At 40.1% G+C, this 20,099-nt stretch overlaps 1 protein-coding gene across 4 annotated transcripts; it reads right to left on the bottom strand.

Annotated features, from left to right (window-relative positions):
• Positions 1 to 3,088: 3,088 nt before the first annotated feature.
• Positions 3,089 to 19,210, bottom strand: LOC105007603 (gastrula zinc finger protein XlCGF67.1-like). 4 transcript variants are annotated; one of them, XM_034291029.1, is made up of 4 exons: positions 9,739 to 10,029; positions 8,884 to 8,961; positions 8,370 to 8,599; positions 3,089 to 5,390 (listed from the first exon to the last, which is right to left on the bottom strand). In XM_034291029.1, exons 3-4 carry the CDS (start codon positions 8,467 to 8,469, stop codon positions 4,738 to 4,740), a joined length of 753 nt encoding a protein of 250 aa, XP_034146920.1. In that variant the 5' UTR covers positions 8,470 to 8,599; positions 8,884 to 8,961; positions 9,739 to 10,029; the 3' UTR covers positions 3,089 to 4,737. The 4 variants fall into 4 exon arrangements, with proteins under 4 accessions (XP_034146920.1, XP_034146917.1, XP_034146918.1 ...); XM_034291026.1 differs by lacking the exons at positions 3,089 to 5,390; positions 8,370 to 8,599; positions 8,884 to 8,961; positions 9,739 to 10,029 and adding exons at positions 13,140 to 14,696; positions 17,114 to 17,244; positions 18,952 to 19,210; XM_034291027.1 differs by lacking the exons at positions 3,089 to 5,390; positions 8,370 to 8,599; positions 8,884 to 8,961; positions 9,739 to 10,029 and adding exons at positions 13,140 to 14,696; positions 17,114 to 17,312; positions 18,952 to 19,208.
• Between the last annotated feature and the right edge of the window lie 889 nt (positions 19,211 to 20,099).

Genomic DNA, 20,099 nt, shown 5'->3' with positions numbered 1-20,099 from the left:
AGAAACTTTTGCTAAAAGAGTGCGCAATTCCAACTTTGCGTGGAATACCTGCAGACGAGGGAAATGTAAGTAGTTCTATACAATAAGCAAGATACTGTAAGAATTGTAAGACCTCAGTTCACTGAAACGCGTGCCTGCACTGCATGCCCTGGAGAAAAAGTTGACCCCCGATTGTCACTGTATAATTCACACTATATATTCTGGATAAGATATTTTCAATGCAATTATGCATTTGGATACACCCAGAGTGTAATTTGATGTTTTGATAATACATTATTATACTGTATTATTATAAAACAACATTGCTTAGCATTATTTATACAAAATGTGTAATGTTTCAAAAGTATTTCATCTATTTTCATTGCTTTACATTTTACTTTTATTTTGAAAGCGAAACAATGAAGCGCAAGGAATTCACTAGAATAGCATAATTAGCATAAATGCATTCTAATTAACAAATATATCAATGTATTAGCTATGAAGTTTGAGAACTGTTTCAGCCTATTTGTTATTTGATTGAAACGATTTGCAGAACTTAATGAAAATTCTAATTTTCTGAGATACTGAATTTGGGGTTTTCATTAGTTGTCAGTTATAATCATCAAAATTAAAAGAAATAAACACTCAAAATATATCAGTCTGTGTGGAATGAATGTATACATTATACAAGTTTCACTTTTTGAATGGAATTACTGAAATAAATCAACCTTTTGATGATATTCAAATTTTATGACCAGCACCTGTACATAAACATTGCCACATATGTTGCTAGACAAACATTTTCTAGCTATAAATACAATTACAGCCTTAAACGTCCCACAGTGCACTTAAGGCACTTTGAAATCATTTTGAAACATTTGCATGTAAAAGATCATCAGAAATCTCCAATACAAGTATCGAAGTATCCTGTCATTTTTCAATCAAATAACAAATAGGCTGAAACAGTTCTCAAACTTCATAGCTAATACATTGACATATTTGTTAATTAGAATCCATTTATGCTAATTATGCTATTCTCCAATTACAGCGATTGAATTATAACAAATTAAGCAACTACAAATTTACATAAAAAGAAGGTAAAAATTCAGACCATGCGAAAGACTGAATATGGAATACATGATCTCATAGCTCAAAATATTTTCTATGCACCACAATGAAAGTATTGTCGGAAATGTTCAGGAGTGTGTGTACACAAACCTGACTAATCATGGGGAATGGTATGCTACATCTAGCAACACAATATTTTTCACACTCTCTTTAGCCCCCAAAGCAAAACACTATAATAGACTGTACATGAAATACATATTGCCTCATACAAAAGAAATGTTATATATGCCTGCAGTGAATGTATTGTAAGAAATGTTAGACAGAATATTTTTTTTCTGTATAAGTCAATATATATTTCATATCCATTTAGTTACATTATGGCCAATGGCCAGTAGAACCTCGGATTCAGGAGGAACAGTGTGGTTTTCGTCCGGGCCGTGGAACACTGGACCAGCTCTATACCCTCTACGGGGTATTGGAGGGTTCATGGGAGTTTGCCCAACCAATCCACATGTGTTTTGTGGATTTGGAGAAGGCATTCGACCGGCCACCCTGCCCGGCCACCTCCAAATCCGAGGCCATGGTCCTCAGTCGGAAAAGGGTGGCTTGCCCACTTCAGATTGGTGGAGAGTGCCTGCCTCAAGTGGAGGAGTTTAAGTATCTAGGGGTCTTGTTCACGAGTGAGGGAAGGATGGAACGGGAGATTGACAGACGGATCGGTGCAGCTTCTGCAGTAATGCGGTCGATGTATCGGTCTGTCATGGAGAAGAAAGAGCTGAGCCGCAAGGCGAAGCTCTCGATTTACCAGTCAATCTACGTTCCTACTCTCACCTATGGTCATGAGCTTTGGGTCCCGGATACAGGCGGCCAAAATGAGCTTTCTCCGCAGGGTGGCTGGGCGATCCCTTAGAGATAGGGTGAGAAGCTCGGTCACCCGGGAGGAGCTCAGAGTAGAGCCGCTGCTCCTCCACATCGAGAGGGGTCAGCTGAGGTGGCTTGGGCATCTGTTTCGGATACCTCCGGAACGCCTTCCTGGGAAGGTGTTCCGGTCCCGTCCCACCGGGAGGAGACCCCGGGGAAGACCTAGGACACGCTGGAGGGACTATGTCTCCCGGCTGGCCTGGGAACGCCTCGGTGTCCCCCCGGAAGAGCTAGAGGAAGTGTCTGGGGAGAGGGAAGTCTGGGCATCCCTGCTTAGACTGCTGCCCCCGCGACCCGGCCCCGGATAAGCGGAAGATGATGGATGGATGGATGTGGCCAATGGTATGGGGGGTGCCCATCCAAAAATAATTTGGTTAGTAGACACTCTTCTGAACATTTCCTACTATACATTCATTTCAGAGTAGTTTTTGCTCTATGATGCAATATGTATCCCATGTACAGTATACTATAATGTGCTGCAATGGAGGAGGAGGTGGAAAGTATAGTGTTGGTGGATTTAGCTCAACAAGCCCATATAACTAACAAGAATTACATCATCAGGATTCATCTCTACAGCATGGTCTATGATTAGGTGTAGCCTGGCCCAGGTGTGAAGGAGACCAGAAAGGCTTGATACTGTCCACCCTTGCTGTGTTGCCAGGTGACCCTCAAAATCTTACGCATCATTAAGGGGGTTTTGAACCGCTCTTAGTCTGACCCGTCGCCTAAGACCTGTTTGCCTTGGGAGACCCTACCAGGGGCATATAGCCCCAGACAACATAGCTCCTAGGGTCACTCGGGTACTCAAACCCCTCCACTGCATTAAGGTGGCAGTTCATGGAGGGGGTGGTATTTTTGTATACAATGAACACAATTGTAAAAGGCAATCAGTGTATGTAGATACTCCTTTGATTATCTATAGCTTTACAATAAACACTTAGCAAAGCAAATTGCTACCGAATCTCTAATGTTGCCAGCATGATGGTAATTGTTAGATCTCAGATGAGCAGCAAAAGGAATTCCGGGTTACAATATTTCAGAATAAAAGCGGCCACTTTTCCGCAGAAAACGATTGAGCCCTGGAATCAGTAAACATACTGACTGACAATAAAAAACAATATTTGAAACATAAATAGGTTTTTTATTTGACATAAGAAGCAGCATACAACCATTACAGAAACAATTTGAAAACAATCACCAGAAACTGCAGTAATTTTAGAATTTCTGAGCAAAGTCATACTTGTGACTGTTACACTAGCCACTCAAAAATTCAGTTCATGAAATTTGCTTTACAGATGAAATAGACTTATTTCATGGATAGGGATAGTGTCAATCTCCGGAATGAATCACAACAATTTTCTTTCAAATTATGTATTTTATTAAAAAAAAGTTAATATGCCAGGTTTTTTTGAAAACCTTAAAGATTATTTATTTTAGATCATACATAAGAACAATATTTTACATCTCTCACATTTCTACTATTCTTGCAGTGAAGATTTAGTTCTTCATAATCTTCATGGAATGTTTTCCGGATATCCATGTGGATAACCACCAGGACCTCTACCAGTACGTGGAAATAGGAGGAATACGTCTCATCTATTGAATCGGTAGGCTACCATGGCAACAGGGATGAGTTACTCCTAGGCTTAAGCACATGACATGCAAATGGCATAGATGAGAGGGAATGAGAGAGAACAGACAAATCAAAATAATAGTCAACAAATGTGGGTCATTCAAGCTGACTTTCAAATATATCAGAATAAAGCTAGACAGCTAGCTGACTAACAGATATATGCAGATTGAAAGATAGTATGCAAACTAGTTACAGGTTGGTAAACAAAGACCAATGTTGCAGGCCTGATGGGAATTCCCAAGTTTAAAATTGTGTGCAATAATGACACAGTTAACGCTTCTATGGGTTTTAGAGGGACGATAAAACCCCTGACTCTGATGTCACTGTGTCCAAGGTCCTACTGTGTGTTTTAGAGGGACGATAAAACCCCTGACTCTGATGTCACTGTGTCCAAGGTCCTACTGTGTGTTTTAGAGGGACGATAAAACCCCTGACTCTGATGTCACTGTGTCCAAGGTCCTACTGTGTGTTTTAGAGGGACGATAAAACCCCTGACTCTGATGTCACTGTGTCCAAGGTCCTACTGTGTGTTTTAGAGGGACGATAAAACCCCTGACTCTGATGTCACTGTGTCCAAGATTCGTACGCATTTGGCTCAGGAAGTCTTGCCATCCCCCATTCTGTCATCTCTGTGAAGCAGCGATGTAAAAGATCACAACCAGTTAAAATATCTGTCTGAAAGCTAATTTGATTGATCATTAGTGGGCATTTTAATTCAAACTGCTCTCAGATGTTTATAAAAGTCACTGTTTCACTGTGTCTATATCCCCCTGTCCAGGTTTTGGGGAAAAGGGTCACTAGGGATTTCGTTCTTTGTATGCCACCATCAATTTTAGAATAATATTTTGTTCATGGTAGCACTATCCTGTTCTATGGGCGCCATATTGCTTTGTTTATTGTGATTTTCTGACAAAGTAAAAACATTTGCTGTCTAAGACCATTCTCTTAGTCTTTTCTGAATGATTAATGTTCTTTGGCGGCATCTCTCCTTTTTTGTCTGTTAGAGTTAAATACAGTTTAATAGGCTGTATGAGAGTGTCCACCAAATGACAAATATGTAGATGTAAAATATTGCTGTATTTCATATTAGAGGGTTTCTAACACACTAATATGAAAATGATTACTGTCCTACAAGGCTACTGTCCTGTGTGTTTACGTTTATGTCTTTGTAAGTGGCCCTGTTGAAAGAAACTCTTTCCACAGTCAGAGCAGGAGTAGGGCTTCTCTCCAGTGTGTACACGTTGGTGTGATTTTAAGTGGCCCTGTTGAAAGAAACTCTCTCCACAGTCAGAGCAGAAGTAAGGCTTCTCTCCTGTGTGAACTCTCTGATGAACTATCAGAGCGCTTGTTGTTCTGAAGCTCTTTCCACAGTCAGAGCAGGAGTACGGCTTCTCTCCTGTGTGAACTCTCAAATGAACTGTCAAAGCACTTGACATTCTGAAGCGCTTTCCACAGTCAGAGCAAGAGTAAGGCATCTCTCCTGTATGAACTCTCTGATGAACCTTCAGAGACTGTGATATTCTAAAGCTCTTCCCACAGTCAGAGCAGGAGTAAGGCTTCTCTCCTGTGTGTATGCTTTTGTGTGATTTTAAGTGGCCCTGTTGGGAGAAACTTTTTCCACAGTCAGAGCAGGAGTATGGCTTCTCTCCTATGTGTATTTTTAGGTGTACGTTTAGGCTGGAGATATTTGGAAAAATCTCCTCACAATGTGGACAGTGGTGAGAAATCTCAGCTGCATGATCTTCTTGCTTTGGATCTTTGGATGAAGGGAGTGCCTCAACATGGTCTCCTGTGAAAACATTACATGCAGAACCAGTCAGTTGGTGTGACATTATAATGACCTCATATAATGAGGCTGGATCAACATATAAAGACCCAGTCAGTGGGTGTGACATAATGACCTCATATAATGAGGCTGGACCATCATATGCAGAACCAGTCAGTTGGTGTGACATAATGACCTCATATAATGAGGCTGGATCATCATATGCAGAACCAGTCAGTTGTTGTGACCTAATGACTTCATATAATGAGGCTGGATCATCATATGCAGAACCAGTCAATTGGTGTGACATAATGACCTCATATAATGAGGCTGGATCATCATATGCAGAACCAGTCAGTTGTTGTGACCTAATGACTTCATATAATGAGGCTGGATCATCATATAAAGACCCAGTCAGTGGGTGTGACATAATGAACTCATATAATGAGGCTGGATCAACATATAAAGACCCAGTCAGTGGGTGTGATATTACTATGTCATATAATGAGGCTGGATCAACATATAAAGACCCAGTCAGTGGGTGTGATATTGCTATGTCATATAATGAGGCTGGATCAACATATAAAGACCCAGTCAGTGGGTGTGATATTACTATGTCATATAATGAGGCTGGATCAACATATAAAGACACAGTCAGTGGGTGTGATACCTCATAACTCTGTTTTTATTTAAAGATTGACAGGATGAGAAGGTTCATTTACTGGATTTTGACAGTCTTCAGAGTAATAATATCAGAATCTTTTTTTCTATAATATAGAGCTCCAGATATCTATATATACATACTACCCCATTTCCAAAAAAGTTGGGACGCTGCGTAAAATGTAAATATAAACAGAATGCAATGATGTGCAAATCATTTAATACCTATATTGAATAGACAATAGTACAAAGACAATCATATGTTGAAACTGAGAAATGTTATTGTTTTTGGAAATGTATGCTCATTTTGAATTTGATGCCAGCAACACATTTCAAAAATATTGGGACGGGCATGTTTACCACTGTGTTGCATCACCTCTAACTATACTCTGTGTTTGGGAACTGTGGAGACTAATTGCTGTAACTGTGAAAGTTAAATGTTTTCACATTCTTGCTTGACATAGAATTTCAGATGATCGACAGTTCAGGGTCTCCTCTATCGTATTTTCCATTTCACACTGTGCCAAATATTTTGAATGGGTGATGGGTCTGCAGGCAAGCCAGTTTACTACAGAGCAGAGCCATGCTGTTGTAATTTGTGCAGAATGTGGTTTGGCATTGTCTTGCTGAAATAAGCAAGACGTTGTCTGGAAAAGACATTGTCTGGATGGCAGCATATGTTGCTCCAGAATCTGTATTGTTTATGGTGTCACCCATGCCATGTGCACTAATGCACCCCCATACCATCACAGATTTTTGGTTTTGCACTTCCCACTGATAAGAAAAAAGGGTCCTCTCCTCTTTAGTCTGGAGGACGCGGCGTTCCCAAAAAGAATCTCAAAATTTTAATTTGTCAGACCACAGGACAGTTTTCCACTTCGCCTCAGTTGTCCTTGAATGAGCTTGGGCCCAGAGAAGGTGGCAGTGTTTCTGGATCTGGTTTATACATGGTTTCTTCTTCGCATGGTAGATTTTTAACTTGCATTTGTGGATGCACCGAAATACTGTGTTCACAGACAGTGGATGTCACAAGTGTTCCTGAGCCCATGCAGTGATTTCCACTACAGAATCATGTCTGTTGTTAATTCAGTGTCGCCTGACTGCCTGAAGATCACAGCCATTGTTTTTGGCCTTGTCCCTCTGGACTCTCTGAATCATTTAATTATATTATGTACCGTAGATGATGAGATCTCCAAAGTCTTTGCAATTTTGTGTTAAAAAATGTTATTCCCAAATTGTTGCACTATTTCCCTGCACAGGATTTCACAGAATGGTGAACACTTCCCCATCTTTACTTCTGCTAGACATCCTCTCTGGAATGCACTTTTTATATGTTACTGACCTTTTGCCAATTAACCTAATTAGCTGTGCTATTCCACCATGCTCTTTTTTGTATTACACAGACTGGGGCACCAAAATACTTTCCCAGTCTTTTGGTGCCCCAGTCCCAGATTTTCTTGAAACATGTTGCTGGCATCAAATTCAAAGAGGCATATCTTTTTTTTAAGGAACAATAAAAAATGTCAGTTTCAACATTTTATGTCGTCTTTGTACTATTTCCTATTTAATATAGGGTTTAAATCATTTGCACATATTTGCATTCTGTTTCTATTTCCATTTCTCACAGCTTACCAACTTTTTGGGAACAGTGTATATAAGCTCCAGATTCTTTGTTTGAAAATGAATTTAGAATGGATTGACAACAATGTTCTGTAACATGTTTTTAAATGGCATCTGAAATCATGCAAGTCATATATTATGTTATTAGGTTCAATTAGGCTACAATCATGATATATATGCCCATACTTCTAGCCCCGCTTGGCTAATGATAGCAATACCTTAATAAAATCATGTATGCTGATCATCAAGAGAGGACTGTCAATCTGGTCATGATCTATAACCCTAAACCTGTTTCCCAGGAGAGAGAGAGAAGTACTGACATGATGAAGACCACCCTGTTTCCCAGTAGAGAGAGAAGTACTGACATGATGAAGACCACCCTGTTTCCCAGTAGAGAGAGAAGTACTGACATGATGAAGACCACCCTGTTTCCCAGTAGAGAGAGAAGTACTGACATGATGAAGACTACCCTGTTTCCCAGTAGAGAGGGAAGTACTGACATGATGAAGACTACCCTGTTTCCCTGTAGAGAGATAAGTACTGACATGATGAAGACTACCCTGTTTCCCTGTAGAGAGATAAGTACTGACATGATGAAGACTACCCTGTTTCCCAGTAGAGAGGGAAGTACTGACATGAAGACCACCCTGTTTCCCAGTAGAGAGATAAGTACTGACATGGAGAAAATGATCAAATTAAAACACAGATGACACCTGCTCTCACCATGATAAACAGACGTCCCAATCTCCTCCTCCTCTTCTTCATCTTTAATGATGACATTCAGCTCCAGTGTCTGACAGCAGTCTTCCATCTTCACTGTCATCTCTGGATCCTGTGGTACAAACTGGACTCCACTGTCACAACCAGAATCCAGTGACTCTGTGGACTTGTAGTCAAAATGGATAAAACATAACAGGATGGGTTTGCCCTCACAGTGTTGATGTTTCTGTCCTCTGAAACACAGACAGAAAATATATCAAATTCCAGAGACAGAAACAAACTTTACATGAGGATTTAGAATTATGTTTTACTTGAATAACTATTCCATGACAGGCAATATTAATACAATTATTATTATCATTAAAATAACCCAAAAAGTATTATAATATAACAATATATAATATAACAATTATATTGACATTGTTTATTATAATTTAGTTTAATGATTTAATTACATTCATAAAATTACTATCAATAAAATAATAATATTGACATACACAATTAACAAACATCTTACATTCAATCAAATGGGTATAGCTGCCAGACAGGAGGTTCCCATAGTTGTCATGACAAATTGGACGTCACCAGAAATCATCTGATGAAGACAAATTAAGCACCTGTTCATTTTGGCAGCGGAATTTGCTTTTAACTCACCTACTTAACGAAGCAGGTTGGGACTTCTGGAATTAATCGTTTATTTTCTTTCACCATAATATTGACAGGAGAAAGAAGTTGACCAGAATATTACAATATCCAGCTACTGTCAGTCAAATCCGTTATACAGTAGCCATAACTACAGTCCAAACACGTAAGGGTCAACATCACCATGTGTATAAAAGTGTATAATTAAAATCCTGACAAGCCAATGTGTTGTAATGTAAAGCTAACTAGCTTGCGGTACCGGAACGATGTTTTCAAAAATCTGGGTTGGAGGAAGGACCCTAAACAAATCTGGGACATTTCGTGGCTTCAACCAATCAAACAAAAATTGCAACGTAACCAGTTGATTGACTAACATTATTCAGCTATAAAATAGTAGTGCAATCACTGAATATGTCCTACGCTGCACCAAAGGAACATCGTGGGGTCCCGCATTTTGACCAGCTCGCAAACAATCTCGTAGGCCTACATTAAAAACAATTACATGTTAAACTAATCCAGAAATCTCCAATACATGTATTGGTCGAAATGATGGAACACAACCCAAATTTGTTGTCATGTAACGTTCTCATGTGATTTTTCACGACGTTCAATCGTTTCAACCAAACAACACACAAGCTGAAACAGTTCACAGTCATAATAGCTAATACATTCTAGTCAACAAATCCATGAATGTATGTATTCATCTTCAACACATTAAGCGACTACATACCTGCAATAAAAAGAAACGGACACCAACAAAAAGCCTAACCAGGTTGGAGGACTTCTACTTCTTCAATTTTTAAGGGCGGTTGGCATCCAATTTCGATGGTGCATTACCGCCACCTACGGTACTGGAGTGTGGGCCAGAGAAACTATATCCTATTTGCAAGTCCGTTGGCTTTTAAGAAGCAAAATAAAAGTGCACTAATTTCATTTTGATGATTGTCCAAGTAAGTCCCTAAATGAATTTCCTTTAACCCCTAACTTTAAGCTCTCTCTCATCTTAAGACTGACACTCAAACACCCTGTGTTCCACAGACTCAATATTATTACAAAAGTCACATCTTCCTGACACATACACTCACCTAAAGGATTATTAGGAACACCTGTTCAATTTCTCATTAATGCAATTATCTAATCAACCAATCACATGGCAGTTGCTTCAATTCATTTAGGGGTGTGGTCCTGGTCAAGACAATCTCCTGAACTCCAAACTGAATGTCAGAATGGGAAAGAAAGGTGATTTAAACAATTTTGAGCATGGCATGGTTGTTGGTGCCAGACGGGCCGGTCTGAGTATTTCACAATCTGCTCAGTTACTGGGATTTTCATGCACAACCATGTCTAGGGTTTACAAAGAATGGTGTGAAAAGGGAAAAACATCCAGTATGCGGCAGTCCTGTGGGCGAAAATGCCTTGTTGATGCTAGAGGTCAGAGGAGAATGGGCCGACTGATTCAAGCGGATAGAAGAGCAACTGTGACTGAAATAACCACTCGTTACAACCGAGGTATGCAGCAAAGCATTTGTGAAGCCACAACACGCACAACCTTGAGGTGGATGGGCTACAACAGCAGAAGACCCCACTGGGTACCACTCATCTCCACTACAAATAGGAGGCTACAATTTGCACGAGCTCACCAAAATTGGACAGTTGAAGACTGGAAGAATGTTGCCTGGTCTGATGAGTCTTGATTTCTTTTGAGACATTCAGATGGTAGAGTCAGAATTTGGCGTAAACAGAATGAGAACATGGATCCATCATGCCTTGTTACCACTGTGCAGGCTGGTGGTGGTGTAATGGTGTGGGGGATGTTTTCTTGGCACATGTTAGGCCCCTTAGTGCCAATTGGGCATCGTTTTAATGCCACGGCCTACCTGAGCATTGTTTCTGACCATGTCCATCCCTTTATGACCACCATGTATCCATCCTCTGATGGCTACTACCAGCAGGATAATGCACCATGTCACAAAGCTCGAATCATTTCAAATTGGTTTCTTGAACATGACAATGAGTTCACTGTACTGAAACGGCCCCCACAGTCACCAGATCTTAACCCCATAGAGCATCTTTGGGATGTGGTGGAACGGGAGCTTCGTGCCCTGGATGTGCATCCCACATATCTCCATCAACTGCAAGATGCTATCCTATCAATATGAGTTGTTGAATCAATGCCACATAGAATTAAGGCAGTTCTGAAGGCGAAAGGGGGTCAAACACAGTATTAGTATGGTGTTCCTAATAATCCTTTAGGTGAGTGTACTTACCCATAATATGTAAATACTTATTCAAACCACAGTGCCCAACTACTTGGAGCTCAACACCCTAAAGACTGGAGATGATAGTGGACTTCAGGAGAAGCCCAGCTGCCCTCCCTCCATCGCCATACATGGCTCCCCAGTCAACTCTGTGGAGTCCTTTCACTTTCTGGGCACCACCATCGCCCGGGACCTCAAGTGGGAGCTGAACATCACCTCTCTTATAAAGAAAACTCAGCAGAGAATGTACTTCCTGTGGCAGTTGAAAAAGTTCAATCTGCCAAAGACTATGATGGTGCATTTTTATGCAGCCATCATAGAGTCCATCCTGACCTCCTCCTTCACCGTCTGGTACGCTGCCATCATAGAGTCCATCCTGACCTCCTCTTTCACCGTCTGGTACGCTGCCATCATAGAGTCCATCCTGACCTCCTCCTTCACCGTCTGGTACGCTGCCATCATAGAGTCCATCCTGACCTCCTCCATCACCGTCTGGTACGCTGCCATCATAGAGTCCATCCTGACCTCCTCCTTCACCGTCTGGTACGCTGCCATCATAGAGTCCATCCTGACCTCCTCTTTCACCGTCTGGTACGCTGCCATCATAGAGTCCATCCTGACCTCCTCCTTCACCGTCTGGTACGCTGCCATCATAGAGTCCATCCTGACCTCCTCCTTCACCGTCTGGTACGCTGCCATCATAGAGTCCATCCTGACCTCCTCCATCACCATCTGGTACGCTGCAGATACCACTGCCAAGGACAAGGGCAGGCTGCAACGCATCCTGAGAGAGTGATTGGCTATAATCTGCCGTTTCTACACAACCTACACACCTCCAGGACTTGGAGGTCAGCGGCAAAGATTCCTCTCACTCTGGAAATGGACTATTCAGTGCTCTCCCCTATGGCGGAAGGCTGAGGTTTATCAGTACCAAAACCTCCCGCCAGGAGAACTGTTTCTTTCCTATAGCAGTAGGCCTCACAAACATGCCCCTGGAGCCAAAATGACTATAGCCAAACATACACACACAACCCTCAATGGACAAATCTATTACCTACATATTTATTATACCATACAGATAAATTATCTGACTCTTCTGTAACTTGACCCCCATCTTTGGCACTCCAAATGCTGACCCAGTTTTTCCAGTCTGAGGATCCTTAGACCCATCAGTGTAAATGTCCAGATAATCGCAGTAGACCTCACACAACCGACTACCAAAACCCTCAGCTAAGTCCACCATCTCTTTCCCCCAAAAAGTGGGTATTAGAACACGTTCCAAGGTCAAAATTCAGACAATCCGAATGACTGAATATGGAATACATATTGCCTCTAAGCTCAAAAGATATAGTACTGTATGTGCCACAGTGAAAGTATTGTAAGAAATGTTGAGGAGTGTGTAGAGTAAGACACACCTGACTAATCATGGGGAATGGGGTGCTACATCTAGCAACACAATATTTTAGCCTCCAATGCAAAACACTATAACAGACTGTACATGGGATACATATTGCCTCATACAGAAAAAACTATTCTGTACTCTGTAGTGAATGAATTGTAGGAAATTCAGTTCAGAATCAAAATCTTTAAAAAATCAGAAAACCAGAAGTCTTATTGTTGCTACCAAATCAACAATAATTTGTTGCTAACCCTAACATAAAATAACTTTCAGGTTACAAAATTTCATAATTAAATTTGCCACATAACAAGAAAGCAATTCAGGTCTAGGCGTGTGAAAATTAACATCCAAAATAAAATTAATTTACATTAAATAACAATGTTTGAAACATAAAAATAAATGTTTTATTTGACATGACAAGAAGCATACAATTATTATAGATTACAGAAATGTATTTCATATACAGTGTACTCTAATGGGGGGGGGGGGGCTAGAGGCTGCTGAGTAAAAAGCAAGCAACTGTTGGTCCATAACAAAGTCCCGGTTAACTTGTTTTAGGTTTAAGGAGATTACTTTTTCCCCCACACTTTAGCTGAACAAGTCATGTTTTAGTTTTGTAATATTTTAGTTATACAATTGTACGAAATTATTAAAAAATATATTTTATTTGACATTATAGAATATTTGATGTAGATCACTGACAAAAAAGCATTAATTCATTTCAACAACACTGAAGTGCATCAAAATATTTAGAACAATATATGGAAAAAGAAACATACATAACACACTTTACAGTGACTTTGCTCAGCTGGGCACATGAACTAATCCGTACAAAACCCATTCAAACAATCTGTCAATGCTTTATGATTACTATTGACCATTCTGCTGTTATTGTCCATTTTATTATAAGATACATGCCATCTGTGCTCTGTGCATACAACAGTAATAACTAATAAAACTTCTCTCCTGTGTGAACTCTCTGATGAACTTTTACAGAACTTGATGTCGTAAAGCTCTTCCCACAGTATGAGCAGGAGTAAGGCTTCTCTCCAGTGTGAACTCTCTGATGGACTGTCAGAGTACTTGATGTTGTGAAACTCTTTCCACAGTAGGAGCAGGAGTAAGGCTTTTCTCCTGTGTGAATACGATTGTGTCTTTTTAGGTTTTCCTGTTTAGAGAAACTCACCCCACAAACAGAACAGGAGTAAGGCTTTTCTCCTGTGTGTGTATGTTTGTGTAATTTTAAGTGACCTTGTTGGGAGAAACTTTCTCCACAATAAGAACAGGAGTAAGGTTTCTCTCCTGAGTGTGCTCTCTGGTGAACTTTTAGCTCATCTGATGTTGTGAAGCTTTTACAACAGTCAGAGCAGGAGTAAGGCTTCACTCCAGTGTGTATACGTGTGTGTCTTTTTAAATTCTCCTGTTTTGCAAAACCCTTCTCACAGTAAGAGCAGGAGTAAGGCTTTTCTCCTGTGTGAAATCTGTGATGAAAGGTCAGAGAAGTTGATGTTGTAAAACTCTTCCCACAATCAGAGCAGGAAAAAGGCTTCTCTCCTGTGTGTGCACGTTGGTGTCTTTTTAAGTTCTCTTGTTTAGAGAAACTCTTCCCACAGTAAGAACAGAAGTAGGGCTTCTCTCCAGTGTGTATAAGAATATGTCTTTTTAAGTTCTCCTGTTTAGAGAAACTCGCTCCACATTCAGAGCAGGAGTAAGGCTTCTCCCCTGTGTGTACACGTTGGTGCCTTTTTACGTGGCCCTGTTGAGAGAAACTCTCTCCACAATAAGAGCAGGAGAAAGGCTTCTCTCCTGTGTGAACTCTATGGTGAACTTTAAGCTCAGTTGATGTTCTGAAGCATTTCCCACAGTCAGAACAGCAGTATGGCTTCTCTCCAATGTGGATTCTTAGGTGTATTTGTAGGTTGGATATTTTTGGGAAAATCTCCTCACAATGTGGGCAATGGTGAGGCATCTCAGCTTTAAGATCTTCTTGCTTTTGCTCTTTGGATGAAGAGAGTGCCTCAACATTGTCTCCTTTGGAAAGAAAATCAAAAGAAACAGACAGTGTGATTACTATGACCTTATGTACAGTGCATTCACTTTTCCCACATCTTGTTACATTACATCCTTATTAAAATAAGTTGTTTTTAATCTCAGTGATTATAGTCCCCTAGTCTTCACATAAGTCAGACCCCTTCACCCAGTACAATGTTGAAGCACCTGTGTCAGTGATTAGTCCCTAGTCTTCACATAAGTCAGACACCTTCACTCAGCACGTGTCAGTGATTAGTCCCTAGTCTTCACACAAGTCAGACCCCTTCACTCAGTACCATGTTGAAGCACCTGTGTCAGTGATTAGTCCTGGGAGGAGTAGGGTCAAACATGGGTTTTAGATATACAGTGCATATAAAAAGTCTCCACACCCCTGTTAAAATGCCAGGTTTTTGTGATGTAAAAGAATGAGACAAAGATAAATAATTTCAGAACTTTTTCCACTTTTAATGTGACCTATAATGTGAAAAATTCAATTGAAAAACAAACTAATCTTTGTGGGGGGAAAATGAAAAATAAAAACCTTACAATAACCTGGTTGCACTGTGCACACCCTCTTATAACTGGGGATGTGGCTGTGTTCAGAATGAACCAATCCCATTAAAACTCATGTTAAATAGAAGTCATTACACACCTGCCGTCATTTAAAGTGACTGATTAATTACAAATAAAGTTCAGCTGTTCTAGTAAGATTTTCCTGACATTTTCTTAGTTGCATCTCAGAGAAAAAGCCATGGTCCGCAGAGAGCTTCCAAAGCATCAGAGGGATCTCATTGTTGAAAGATATCAGTCAGGAGAAGGGTACAAAATAATTTCCAAAGCATTAAATATACCATGGAACACAGTGAAGACAGTCATCATCAGGTGGAGAAAATATGGCACAACAGAGACATTACCAAGAACTGGACTTCCCTCCAAGATTTATGAAAAGACGAGAAGAAAACTGGTCAGGGAGGCTTCCAAGAGGCCTACAGCAACATTAAAGGAACTGCAGGAATTTCTGGCTGTGTGCTACATGTGACAACAACCTCCCGTATTCTTCATATGAATGGGCTATGGGGTAGGGTGGCAAGACGGAAGCCTTTTATTACAAAGAAAAACATCCAAGCCCGGCTGAAGTTTGGCGCAAAAACAACACTGCACATCACCTAAAGAACACCATACCCACAGTGAAGCATGGTGGTGGCAGCATCATGCTTTGGGGCTGTTTTTCTTCAGCTGGAACCGGGGCCTTAGTCAGGGTGGAGGGAATTATGAACAGTTCCAAATACCAGGCCATTTTGGCACAAAATCTTCATGCGTCCGTTAAAAAGCTGAAGAGGAAGTTCACTTTTCAGCACGACAACGACCCAAAGCACACATCAAAATCCATAAAAGCAAGGCTTCACCAAAAGAAGATTAACGTTTTGGAATGGCCCATCCAGAGCCCAGACCTGAATCCAATTGAACATCTGTGGGGTTATCTGAAGAGGGCTGTGCACAGGAGATCTGACAGATTTGGAGCGCTTTTGCAAAGAAGAGTGTGCAAATATTGCCACATCATGATGTGCCATGCTAATAGACTTCTACCCAAAAAGACTGAGTGCTGTAATAGAATCAAATGGTGCTTCAACAAAGTATTAGTTTAAGGGTGTGCACACTTATGCAACCAGGTTGTCGTGGGTTTTTTATTTTTCCCCCTCAAAGATTTCAGTTTGTTTTTCAACTGAATTGTTCACGTTATATGTCACATTAAAAGTGGAAAAAGTTCTGATATGATTTATCTTTATCTCATTCTTTTACGTCACAAAAACCTGGCCTTTTAACAGGGGTGTGTATACTTTTTATAGGTCAAATAACTCATAGCATGGTCAAATATGGGGGTTTTAGATATCGGTCAAATAACTCACAGCATGGTCAAACATGGGGGTTTTAGGTTTAGTATAACAGGGTTATACTGCAGATGGTTTTTAATTTGGATAATCTGTATTTGAGGTTGCTCAGTTTAAACATTGTGTGAATTTACTCTAATATAAAACATCAGTGGTATATCTTTGTTATTCTCTCTTTAATTGTGAAATAATCACATTAAATTATTTCATATTTTATTTGCAATAACCCCACAGAAGACCAAAGATAAAATCAGTGCTAGTCTGAAATACCCCGACAGGCTCCCTGCTGTCAAACCAAGTCTCAATAGCATGAAATATCTTCTACCTTGACTTTACAACAGTTCAACATCAAACCGTTCCACAGCAACTTTACTGGCACAGTGTTAAGATAAAAATAACAATATAATCTCTGTTTTGGAGGCTAGGGTTCCTTGGGTATGTGTGATGTCAGAACTATAGAATTCAACCTTGCAATAGATTGGCTTACAACCTATGGAGGTCTAACTTTTACAGATAACCTGGTCTTACCGTGATAAACAGATGTCCCAATCTTCTCTTCCTTTTCTTCATCTTTAACAATGACATTCAGCTCCAGTGTCTGACTACAGTCTTCCATCTTCACTGTCATCTCTGGATCCTGTGGTACAAACTGGACTCCACTGTTCCAACCAGAATCCAGTGGACTTGTAGTCAGTATGGAAGAAACTTAACAGGATGGTTTTCTGACCTAAATGTTGATGAGAAAAAGACAGAGAAGGCATGGTCCAGATAGTTCTGATGCTTTCTTAGTGTTTATTGTTTTTTCTTGTTCAAGCATGTGCTCACTGTACGTGATAAATGTACTGTATACTCCCTCAAAAGAGATTTCCTAAATAACAACAAAAAAAATGTTGCACAATGTTGCCGTTTGTTTTACGCAGCACTATGAAATATGTCCTCAGCCCCTTCAACTAAACTGGTGATGGATTGAAACTGGTATTTTTACAAAATACTACAGCTTTGATTAATTGCCTACATTTTGACATTAATATCTGAAATGCAAATCATTTGGGTGTTAATCTTCACGGTTAAGATATAAATGTATGTATGAGACGTGGTGCTTTAGCTCCGCATACAACGCCCAACTTGTAATCCTTTGAGTTTAATTAGATTTCCTCCTAACGTAACAGTCAACGTATTAATTCTCTAAAAAACAATGTAGTGTCTCCCATTCATACAGTATCAACCAGTAGTTGACAAAGGTGTGCGTGGAAAAATTGTTACAAATGCAGAAGACCACTTAACATTATTGTCAACATCTCAAATCGCATAGTACGTAGTACGTACTTCGCAGATGATGGTGAAGTACTTACTGTTTAGTATATAGTAAGGTAGTACGCCAGTATTGGAACGTTTGGGACTACCTCATAAAATAGGGTCTCAACATTAGATGATTTTGTGGCGCATTAATATCACACGAAATTTGAATATTTAGCTAGACACCATTAATCAATGTGTTAAACTGACTAACGTTTATTATTAAGTTTACTTCCACCACAAATAGCATATATGAGCAGTATGGCTTTTGCCACTGGCCGTTTTAACAGCTTAATAGCCTGTAATTGGCCTATCCTACTAATTGGAATAGTCATAAGAATTGAGCAACTGCTAGCGAGACGGAAGACGGAAGATTTACAATGCCAAAACTATTTAATTTCATGGCACAACAACGTTTGTTTTTCTTTCATTCGTGAATGACATTGATACAATAACTACCAATATAGGTGACGATAGACTTCTTCGTCAAGTGAAAAGACGAGAGAATCGTGAAACCCACTCCTCTTTTACTATGCGCAAGGGTTTGTGGTATATATTACTCTCAAAAGCATACTTTGAAAATAGTGGTAGCTAGACCATCTATAGAGGTAAACCTTTGCCATTCAGCGTACTGTGGTTTGAGTCGTACTAATGTTCTCGCATACTAATCTAGCATACTATGTAGCATGCAAGTATACGATTTGAGAAACAGCTAAATTCAGTTATGAAACATTCGTGCAACCGTGAAATGTTTCCCGCACTGCTGCACTGTTACTAGTGCGAATAATGGACCCCACAGTTTGAACAGCTCGTGAACAAAACCAAACAAATTACATGCTAAATTATTCTTAAATAAATGGAGTCATAATTTCTATGCTCGAAAACCAACCATTGTAGGTTTTCTGAGATTTTTCAAGTTCCGTCCTGGGTTGGACCAAATAATAACACATTTGGCTAAAACCGTTCCCAATCATAACATTATAATACCTCCACGAATTTGTCATCTAGCATGTACTATGTTCTTTTCATATTAGCAACTTTTAAAAATAACACATCAAGTTAGTACATACCTGTAATAAAACGATACGCCCATCAACATCTGAAAGCACAATTCTGACAATTTATTTTATTGTAATAGATTTACCATTGACCTGCCGCTCTACCGGATCAGTGTCTTGTGAGCAACATTAAAAACACTTCCGTGTCACGAAATTTCAGAATATTTATTGCTGCGTAATAGAAGTTTAAATTACAAGGATTTAACCATACGGAAAATAACATTGTCTAAAAAGGATTAAATGATTATGTGGTGTGACACTATGAATCCATTGCAGTAATTGAGGAATGAGCGAAAGAATTACGAAAATAGAATCTCAAAATCACCTGAAATCAGCTGTATAGAGGGAAATAAATATTAAATATCAAAATCTTTACTGTACATTGTGTAATTCGTTGAGAACAAAATGACATGACAATGGTCAGTGGAAACCAAAATCACCAACCGATTGAGGGCTGGATTCAAATTCACACTGAAAATCAAAGAAAACAATTGAAATCACAGGCTGTTCCAACCTGAACAAATGTCATCACAGCAACTCATGGCCCCCATGTGCCTGTATTCACTCCCAACAACATCTAGGCATGCTGCTGATGAGACGGTGGATGGTGTTCTCATCAGGAGTGTTCCCTAATGCCACCCTCATGGAGTCTGTTTCTGACAGTTTGGTCTGAAACATGCATACAGAGCCCTACATCATTTTGTAGGGCTCTGGCAGTGCTCCTCCTGTTCCTACTTGTACAAAGGAGCAGATACTGGTCATGTTGCTGGGTTGATGCCCTTCTACGACCCTGTCCAGCTCTCCTTGTGTAAAGGCCCATCTCCTAGTATCTCCTCCATGCTCTTGAGACTGTACTGGGAGACACAGCAAACCTTCTTGCGGCAGCACATATGGATGTGCCATCCTGGAGGAGCTGGACTACCTGTTCAACCTTAATGGGCTGCAGGTACCGCCTCATGGTACCAGTAGTGACAAGGACACTAACAAAACACAAAACTAGAGAAGAATCCTTCAGGAAGGATATGGAGAGAGCCTGTGGCCACCACCTGCAAAACCATTCCCTTATTAGGGGTTGTCTTGCTGTTGCCTCTCCAATGCACCTGTTGTCTCTTTCATTTGCACCAAAACAGTTGACATTGATTCACAATCGCTTATATTTT

This window comes from Esox lucius, chromosome 25 (assembly GCF_011004845.1).
Source record: "Esox lucius isolate fEsoLuc1 chromosome 25, fEsoLuc1.pri, whole genome shotgun sequence".
In the NCBI taxonomy this organism is placed as follows: Eukaryota; Metazoa; Chordata; class Actinopteri; order Esociformes; family Esocidae; genus Esox; species Esox lucius.
Note: the sequence above shows the minus strand (reverse complement) of the source record. Positions and strands in the feature narration are given on the sequence as shown.